Here is a 10,393-nt window from a genome sequence, read left to right as displayed (position 1 = left end):
AGGGGGCCCGGGCCGGGCCAGTTTAGGGACCTGAGTGGGACCAGCGACCCCAGGTGTTGCGGAGCTCGCGCATCCTGCAAGAGCCGGGACTCAGGGCGCAGAGGGATCCTACCGCGCGGGCGCGAGCCGGTGGGCGGTGGGCGGGGCCTCTATTGGCCCCGCCCACACGGCCCGCCCAATGGGCGGGGCCAGCCCGGCAGTTACATAACAAACCTGAGTGAGTCGCTGAGGAGCGGCGCCCGTGCCGGCGACGGGGGCGGGGCCTAGCCAGCCCTGGGCGGGGCCAGGCCTGCACCGGGCCAGGCAAGATGGCGGCCGTGGAGCCGGAGTCCGCGCCTCTGACCCTAGAATCGCTGCCCACCGACCCCCTGCTGCTGATCTTATCTTTCTTGGACTACCGGGACCTAATCAAGTAATGGGGCGGCGCGCATGGCAGGGGCGGGGTCACGGGGGCGGGAGGAGGCGGCGAGGCTGGAGGGACGGGGGCCCGGCTCGCCGACTGGACCCGGACCCGGACCCCGCGTGAACCAGAGGTGATGCGGGGCCGCCCTCCTGCAGGGCCACCCAGGGGGCCGGGGCGGGATGGGGGCAGTCAGGGCCCCGCCTGGAGGTCTTCCGTCCGGGACCCAGCCCCGAGGAGCGACGGGAGCCCTGTCTCCCAGGCCTCGGTGAGGCTCATTTCCGGGGCGAGGGAGGTACTGCTTCCCTCTGCCGCCCCCACGACCCCCGTACCCCGCGCCCCACACCCCCCGGCCTGCACCCGAGGTGCCCCAGCCCCGGCCGCTTTGGAAAGACCCTCTCTGGCCCGAGCGCTCTTCTGCGCAGGGGCCCCCGGCATAGGCAGGCAGGGCGCCGGCGAGGAGGAGCCAGGCGACCCCCAGACCCCAGGTGCGACTTGCGCGCACCTTTGTACCTGGCGGCGCGCGGCGCACTCTGGGACTTCGCTGCTGCAGACATCGTTCTGCTGCCAGCCTTGCTCCTCGCTGTGACAGGTTGCATTTTGTGTCTTGGTACTGACTCCCGTTGGTGCGGTACAGGTGACCGCTGTCTCTCCTGCACGCACGCTTCGGGTGGCCCAGATCACTAGCATCTGCTCCAGAAATAAACACCGCTTGCCGCTCGGGGTGGTTCGATGCCCAGTTCCTTCCGCCCAGTTCCTTCGGCGCTGGAGACTGTCTGGGATGGTGGCAGAAATGGCGCTGTTTACACCCTTGACAGCTGGTGGCATGGCTCTGTCTTTTTTTGTGCTGCCACGTCTGTTGAAGAGGAGGTGAAGTCGCCCTCTTAAGGATGGGTAGGCGAGATTCAGGGTTTTTGTTTTTGGTGTGTGGTTTTTTTTTGGATTCTATTGGATTCTAGCCGTTTGAGGATTGTGCCCTGTGTTATCAGGGATCCTCTCAGAAATATAGCCTTTTGGGAGCTGCTGGTCGCTGTTGGTTGGTCTAGCTAAGTAGTGACAGAGGGATAACGCCAGTTTCTGGCTGTGGTACCCGCAACACTTATTTTTTCCTGAAAACAAAATTTTTGTCTACCCGGGCTTGTACTAAAGCAGAGATAAAGTTTATCTTTTCTTTGGGAAAGGCTGATCCAGCTGCAGACTGTCTTCATCTGAAATACTCTGTTGCTATAGCCTCTTAAAAATCGAATGCAGACACACACCCTTATGGTCTATGGACTACGTTGTGGCAGGGTGAACTTTCTAAGACAGATCTTCCTGTCTTCTTAAAAACTTAGCCGTCTCTTGTTTGCAGACTATAATCTAAATTTCTGGAAGCATTTAAGACTCTTAGCATTTGGCACAGTGCACTGTAGCCAAATCAGACTTTTGCCAGCATACTACGTGCTTGTGTTCTGTGGCTTCCGCTCTTGACCTTGCCCCAATGCCTTGTCCCCGCTTCCCATCCTGGCAGGATGAAATTTCTTTAAGACCCCCTCACTTGGTTCCTTTCTCTTAACTTCTTTCTCTGTTTATTTGCCATGTAAAGACTGTCTTGTTTATCTTTGTAATCATCATTTATTCACAGTTTTTTTTAAAATGCCTGTTGTGTACCAGTCTATTAAATGTCTTGGATACAATAGTGAGGAAGACAGATAAGGCGTCTCTCATGAAGCTTACAGTCTAGTGGGAAAGATGGAAAACAAGTGCAAATACAAGAGATACTAAGTGCTATGAAGGAAATAAATCAATTACTCTGTTAGGGAATGACAGGGAGAGACAATCAGTTCAAATCGGAAGGGGCTACCATATATGAAGGACACCAGAGAGCAGTCCTGGCAGAGGGAACAGTGTGCTCAGAAGCTGATTGGACCACACCATGGCCTGTTGGAGGAGCTAGAAGGCTGGTGTTGCAGGAGGTAGGGAGTGACTCAGGCAGAGTGACTTGAGAAGAGACTGGTGAGCTCATGCAGGACCTTGTGAGCCAAGGTGAGGAGATCAGATTTTATTTTAAATGCTTTAGGTAGTAATCAAAGCTGTAAACAGATGCGACATGATCCCTCCATAAATGTTTATGAAAGTGAGCTGAGTTGAGTACTGTATTAGGGTTCTTGAGAGAGAAAGAATGTGTGTGTGTGACTTATCATAAGGTATTGGCTCATGAATCATGCAGGCTGAGAAGTCCTACTGTCTGCCATCTGCAAGCTGGAGACTCAAGAAAGCTGGTGGTATAATTCCGAGGGCTGAGAGCTGGAGAGCTGATGGTGTGGATGCCAGCCTGGGTCTGAAAGCCTGAGAAGCAGGGACACCAAGGGCATAGAAGATCCCTGGCTCAGCTCAGGCTGTCAGAGAGCAGATCTAGCCTTCCTCTGCCTTTTTGTTCTAGTCAGGCCCGCACTGGATTGGATGATGTCCACTCACATTGGGGAAGGTCATCTGGCTTACTTAGTCTACCAATTCAAATGCTAATCTTTTCCAGAAACATCCACACAGGCACAACGCAGAAATAATGTTTAATCAGCTATCTAGGCATCCGTTGGCCCAAGCAAGTTGACACATAACATTAACAAAAACCATTGCATTTTATCCACAGAAAAGTTTCCAATGTACTGCAACTTCTTTCCTACACTATATTTCTTTTAAGAAAAGCACAGCTCAACTTTGTCAAGTGTCCTGCTCATTGCTAAGCTCTGAAGTTTTTGGTACATATTGCTGAACTGGATTGGGTTGGATTGGATTCATTCATTAGGGTCATTGTGTAATAGCAACTGCATAGTTTGAATCTTCTTCTCCATTCCAGGGTGATTTATTATGTACCAATCATTCTTAACCCTCAATGTGTATCAGAATTACATGTGGCACTTTTTAAACGTACATGTGCCTGAGGTAAAGATCTTGCCCCAAGCAAACTGAGTCAGAATCTCTAGAACAGTAGTTCTCATCCTTGCTGTGCATCAGGATCACCTTTGGTGCTTATTTCAGAGATTCCTTTATGTTGTTTAACTCTTGGGACAGTGGAGGAGAAGGATCAAGAAAAGAGGACTCTGAATTACAAAACCGGACAGATTCAGTGTTTGCAAATGTTCCTTTGGGCATCTTGTGAGCTTGGCAGAAAAGGGTGAGGTTGAATTTTGTGTAAAATCTGAAAATTGAAGGAAGTTTTTAACATGCCCTGCTTGTGGCCTTGACAAACCCCATGTGATTTAAGATTCCCTTAATTGATTAACATTGCCCAAGTGAGATCTTTGAATACTACTTTCTATAACTTGTGATTCCTCTTCTGGAAAGATAGAAATCCATTTTCCTAATCTTAGGTTCATCCTTTTTGCAAATTAAATATGTAGTGTTGGATTTACAGGATAGGAACACTGTTGTGTTAGGACACAGTATAGCACTGGCCGGTGTGGCTCAGTTGGTTGAGCGTCGTCCGAGCACCAAAAGGTCTTCAGTTTGATTGGGGCACGTAGCCCAGGTTGCGGGTTCAGTCCCCTGTCAGGGTGCTTACCGGAGGCTACCATCCATGTTTCTCTCCCCCCTCCCTCCCGCTCCCTTCCTTTCTCTCTAAAATTAATAAAAACATATTTTTAAAAAGAATACAATATAGAATATAATATCCATCAAGGAATTTGTTTCTAACATTGCATGCTTTTGAGCAGTTGATACTAACTCGAATAGCTATGGCTATTGAAATAGAATTGTTATGACGGTGACACTTTATAGATGGGCTCTCCAATCACTGGTATAATTAAAATGGTTTTGGCTGCAATATTTATTTCTTTTAAGAAAAATTGGAACAAAACAAACAAAAGTCTTGTGTATTAATAATATAAAATGTCTCACAGATCTTAAAAATACACACACTCTTCCTGTGTGCAGAAATGATTATCATCACAAGGAGTGTAGGAAGGTCTTTGATTTGAAATTAACTCCAGTGCTTTATATATTTTGTAGACTTCCATAAGAAAATTACCACTGTAGAGATGTGGGGGTTTATTTGTGAACTCAAATAGTTAAGATTTCAGTCAAAATGTAACTAGCTAACACATTAAACAGATTTTGAAAATATTGTTTTGTAATTATAAGGGTAGAAAGTGGAAAATGCAAAAGGAATAGAATAAATCTTAACATTGAAAATTTTCATCTTGATTTTTAAATTGTTTTCTTTTCTTTTTTTTTTCTATACTAACCGTGAATCTGGTTACTGTCAGTTGTTGCTACGTCAGTCGAAGACTTAGCCAGCTATCAAGTCATGATCCTCTGTGGAGAAGACATTGCAAAAAATACTGGCTGATATCTGAGTGAGTATTCAGGAAATATGTATTCTTGAAACTTGGCTCTGGGCTTCTATAACACTAGTCTGTCCTGGTTCTCCTCTCTGTCTCCTTTGGTGGCTCTTCTGTGCCTGCCACTACATGCTGGTGCTCTCCCAGCCTCTGTCCTTGGCCCACTGCTCTCTTCTCTCTGTGAACTCTCCGGCATGCACTGTGGCGGTTTATAGTGACTGCGTGTGTGCTGCTAACTCCCAACCCTGGATGGTATCCCTGACATCCCCACTGAGCTCCAGACTTGTTTGCGTAACCTCCTGCTGAACCTTTCTATCACATGTCCCACAAGGGCTCACTGAATTCAGTGAATATTAATAAATAGACAGAATAAAAGTGTAGATAACAGAAGGTGGGAGTTGGGAAAAGTGAAAGAAAGGGTAGGAGTGCTACTATCTTTTTCTTAGATTGAGGGGAATTGAGTAGTGACTGAAGCTGTAAAGCAAGAAGTAGAGGTTTAAGTGTATTATTGAAAGTTGCAACTACTCAGTAGAACTGAATATTAATAACAGCTATCAAACATTGGGAGGAGGGAGAATGGAGAGGAGAGAATTTTAAGTATTGATATATCCTGATCTTTTTTGTTTGTTTGTTTTTTGTTTTTGTTAATCCTCCCCTGAGGATATTTTTCCATTGATTTTGAAAGAGAGGGGGAGAGACAGAGAAAGAAACATCAGTGTGAGAGAGACACATCAATTGGTTGCCTCCCGCACACACCCTGCCCAGGGCCTGGGGATCAAGCCTGCAACCAAGGTATGTGACCCGACCCTTCAGGCTAAGGGCCGACGCTCTATCCACTGAGCCAGACCATCTAGGGCTATCCTGATCTTTTACTTTAGGGTATCAACACATAGATGTGAAATTGATAAATCAAGAATTAGAGGCATAGACATTTAGAATTACAGAGATAACTTCCAGAAATAACTAAAGTTTCCTTTGAGAGGTTGGGCTTCATAAGTTCATTGGTACTTGATTGGTTTTGATAAATATGTATGTATATATTATTTACATTAATAAAAAAATACTCCTCCCCCCATAAAAACAAAACACCCTGAATTGTCCTTTTCTCCATCTTTGAACCTGATCAGCCTACATTCCTGGTTTTAGGGGCAGCATCATCTATCCACTTGAGCTTCTAAGCCCAAACCAGGAATCATCCCACATCTCTCCTCTCCTCTCTCCCTTCCTCTTTCCCTCCTTCTCTCCATCCCTCTCTCCCTCCACTTATTCAATTACTGAGCCCTTCGATTTTAGCCTCTATATTTCTTGAATCTTTCTACTCATTCATCTAGCTACCAGTTTGAGTTCAGTGCATCATCTGACTAGGATTACTGCAAAACCCTCCTAACTCATCTCTGAGCCTCTAGTTTTCACCCCTCCCACACCATTGCCACAATTCTGCTCTTTGAACTACCCTCTTACAACTCTTCAGTGGTTCTTCATTTCCTGCAGGATATTAGCATGTTACCTTAAGGCCCTTTGTGGCTGTCTTATCTTGTATCACTTCTACCTGACATTATTCTTTCTCCCTGATAAGACTGCATTAAAATATATACATATTGATTTTTTTAGAGAGAGGAAGGGAGAGGGAGAGGGATAGAGCGATAGAAACATTGATGAGAGAGAAACATCCATCAGCTGCCTCCTGCACACCCCCTACTGGGGATGTGTCCGCAACCAAGGTACATGCCGTTGACCGGAATCGAACCTGGGACCCTTGAGTCCGCAGGCCGACATTCTATCCACTGAGCCAAACCGGTTAGGGCAAGGCTGCATTTTTGAGGGCAAAAAATACGCCTTATTTTTAATGTCCTCAAGTGGCTAAGTAGACATTCAATAAATATTTGTGGAATTGTATCAAATCTAAATGTTGAATTATGTGATTACTATGATGCTATATGATTCTCTGGCTGATCCAGTGTAGATAAATTAGATTAATATTATTGTATCATTAGATTCCAAGTATTTTCTAAAATTGAACAACTACAGTTGACCCTTTAACAGCTTGGGTTTGAACTACACGGGTCCACTTATCTATAGATTTTTTTCAATAACTATTGTAAATTTATTTTCCTTATTATTTTCTTAACATTTTCTTTTTCCTAGCTTACACTATTACAAGACTATACTAGTACATACAAAATATATATTAATCAACTGTTTATGTTATCAGTAAGGCTTCCAGTCAACAGTAGCTATTAAGTTATACTCTAATTTTAAAAAAATATATTTTTTTATTGGTTTTAGAGAGAGAGGAAGGGAGAGGGAGCTAAAGAAACATCGATGTGAGAAACATCCATTGGCTTCCTCGAGCCCGCAACCTGGGCATATGCCCTGACCAGGAATCAAACCAGCAACCTTTCTGTGCCCTGGACAACGCCCAACCATACCAGCCAGGGCTACACTCGGATCTTTTTGTCTGGGATGCAGGTCAGGGAGGTCTGCACCCCTAACTCCTGCATTGTTCAGGGGTCAGCTGTACATACACATTTATAATTTTACAATTGGTATGCTTTTAGAAGTAAATTGAGATTCACACTCCATATTTTCTTCACATATTTTATTGAAATTAGAACATTTAGAAAAAAGGTAAGTAGAAAGTAAGAAATAAGTGATTCATAATCCCACCATGCCAGCAATAACTCCTGTTGTTAAATTTTTTGGTGTCACTATTTGCTAGTCTTCATTGGTAGCTAAAATAAATGGAAAGGAAGGCAAAAGTAACCAAAAATTTCCATGAAGTTTGTTGGTAAATGTCTAGAATCTGTACTAATTTTGTTTCAAAAGATTTTAAATCTCATTTTTGTAATCTGTTTAGGGAAGAGAAAATACAGAAGAATCAGTGCTGGAAATCTCTCTTCATTGATACTTATTCTGACGTAGGAAGATACATTGACCATTATGCTGCTATTAAAAAGGCCTGGGATGATCTCAAGAAATATTTGGAGCCCAGATGTCCTCGGATGGTTTTGTCTCTTAAAGGTAAGGTGAACTACCCAAGATGCTAAGAAAGTTGTTTCCATCACAAAATAAAAGGCAGAACCAGGATTTTAAACTCAGGCTGATTTCAGAGCTATGGTCTGAACAGCAGTTGAAGGGAGAAAGGACCTATTCAGCCTGTTATTTAAAATGTCTTAAGACCTTAGCGAGCTCGTCCAATATTAGGACATTTGGAATATGAGAATGTAGAGTCTACTTTGTAGACATTTCTCCTTTCAGGTACAGAGTTACTAAGAAACTAGGATACAGAGCAGCTTCTTCTTATTATTATTCTTTTTTTTTGTACTCAATTTGGTATTGCCAGGCCTCCGTGCTCACTACTCTGTATCTGGTGCTTGGAAGTGAGGTTGTTGTTGTCAGAGAATTCCTTGACAGCCCCTGTTTTACTCTCAGGTGTCAGTTCTCCCGGGGCTTTGCCATGAGTTGGAATAGGATAAAGGCTCTTTGATATCTAGAATGCAGGGGATTTTAGGAATGCCAGGCCTATGAGTTTTAGGACTAAGTCAAGAACCTCCTACTCACCTCAGTGGTCATAGCCCCTGACTCATTTTCAAGGCACCTCAAGGAAACTTGGAAAGCAAATAAGTATTGGGCTTGGGGAAATTTTTATAAGTATCTTGAAATTATGATACATTAATCTAGGGTGTCCCCAAAAATGCATACACACACTGAATAATTATAAAGCCAGTGTTTATTAAAATCGATTTCATTTTTAGAATTGAACTATCAGCTGTTAAAGGATATATGCATTTTTGGGGGGACACCCCATATATCTTTTGTTAATCTGTCGAATGGTATGTATCATGTATCTTCAAATTCCATATTTACCTTACATGTTGGCTTAAATTTTTAGAGTACATATGAGCATATTTCTATCAGGTTAATACCTGGGATTGAGTTTACTGGGTTGTAGAATGTGCTTATATTAAACTTCAAAAGATACTGTTAATTTTTAAAAGGGGTCCTACCACTTTACATTCCTGCCAACACTTTAATGTTGTCATTCTTTGTATTTTAACCTTTCTAATGGGTGTGTAGTGATGGTTTTAATTTGCACTTCCTTGAGTATGTACATTAACAACAGTTTTATTTCTAGCTTTCCAATCCTTAGATGTTATTTATTTCTTGCCTTATTGCACTGGTTAGGGCAGTGATGGCGAACCTATGACACGTGTGTCAGAGGTGACACGCGAACTCATTTTTTTGGTTGATTTTTCTTTGTTAAATGGCATTTAAATATATAAAATAAATATCAAAAAAATTACATCTTTGTTTTACGATGGTTGCAAATATCAAAAAATTTCTATATGTGACATGGCACCAGAGTTAAGTTAGGGTTTTTCAAAATGCTGACACGCCGAGCTCAAAAGGTTCGCCATCACTGGGCTAGGGCCTTCAGTACAGTGCTGGAAAGATATGATGATGTGAGCATCCCTATCTTTCTGTTTGCAGAGAGAAAGCTTTCAGCATTTCTCTGATGATGTTTGTTGTAGGCTTTTTGTACATGTTCTTTATCAGATTGAGGCAAGTTCCTTCTGATAGTAGTTTAAGAAGAGTTTTTTTTTTTGTTTTTGTGTTTTTTGATAATTGAATTTTTATCAAATGTTTTCCAGTCTTGTGATTATCATGATCTTTCTACTTCATTATGTTAATTCACTGAATTACATTGCTTGATTTTCTGAATGTTAAACCATTACTCAAAATAAACTTACTATGGCGGTAATGTATTATCCTTTTTATATATTGTCAGATTTGCTTGGCTAGTATTTGACTGGGGTTTTTACAGATGTGTTCATGAAAGAGTTTGGCCTGTAATTTTCCTTCATAAATGTCCTTGTCAGGTTTTGGTATTAAGTACTGGCCTTGTAAAACAAGTTGGGAAGTGTTGCCTCTTTTTCTGTTTCCTGGAAGAGTTTATGTAAGCTTGATCTTATTTCCTGCTTAAATGATTAGTAGAATGCACTGATGAAGCCACTCAATCCTGGAGCTTTTATTGTAGGGAGGGTTTAAACTAAGGATTCAATTTCTTTATTAGAAATAGTACTACTCAGAGTTTTTACTTATTTTCATGTCAGTTTTGATAAGTTGTGTTTTTCTAGGAAATTGGCTACTTTATTTACATTTTCCAACTTATTGCCATAAAATTTTTCATAATATCTTCTTATCTTTGTAATGCTTGTTGGATGTGTAGTGATTTCACTTTCCCATTTCTGGACTTATTTGCACTTTCTCTCTGTTCCTCTTGCTCAGTCTTGCTAGGTACGGGCTGGTCAATTTTAATAGTCTTTTCAAAGAACTGGCATTTGCCTTTGCCAATTCATTTCTTATTTCATTAATTTCTCTGATTTCTTCGAGTTTACTGTCACTTTTTTCCTGACTTGAGATGATTACTTAGATAATAAATTTTCAGTTTTTCTTATTTTTTTTTCAATGCTTTTAGGGCTATAAATTTTCCTGTGAACATAGTTTTAGCTTCATATCACAAGTTTTAATATGTTGTATTTTCATTAACATGCAGTTCAAAATATTTTCTGATTTTTTTCCTTAATCCATGGGTTATATAGAAATATATGGCTTGATTTCCAAACATGTGGGGCTTTTTTAGTAATCTTTTTATATAATTTATATTTTAATT

At 42.2% G+C, this 10,393-nt stretch overlaps 1 protein-coding gene across 3 annotated transcripts in view; it reads left to right on the top strand.

The window, feature by feature from the left end:
• The first annotated feature begins 262 nt into the window (after positions 1–262).
• The window catches only part of FBXO3 (F-box protein 3), a 30,291-nt gene continuing 20,160 nt past the window's right edge, over positions 263–10,393 (top strand). Inside the window, exons 1-3 of one of the 3 annotated variants that reach the window (XM_006098064.3) lie at positions 263–412; positions 4,645–4,734; positions 7,577–7,740. In XM_006098064.3, the coding sequence (XP_006098126.1) occupies positions 309–412; positions 4,645–4,734; positions 7,577–7,740 (358 nt within the window). In that variant the 5' untranslated portion in view covers positions 263–308. Of the gene's footprint in view, positions 413–1,037; positions 1,295–2,041; positions 2,426–4,644; positions 4,735–7,576; positions 7,741–10,393 lie in introns of those variants that run through there. The other 2 variants (XM_023761795.1, XM_023761797.1) reach the window with 2 other exon arrangements.

Source organism: Myotis lucifugus, unplaced genomic scaffold (genome assembly GCF_000147115.1).
Source record: "Myotis lucifugus unplaced genomic scaffold, Myoluc2.0 scaffold_218, whole genome shotgun sequence".
Classification (NCBI taxonomy): Eukaryota; Metazoa; Chordata; class Mammalia; order Chiroptera; family Vespertilionidae; genus Myotis; species Myotis lucifugus.
This window is presented reverse-complemented; position numbering and strand designations above follow the sequence as displayed.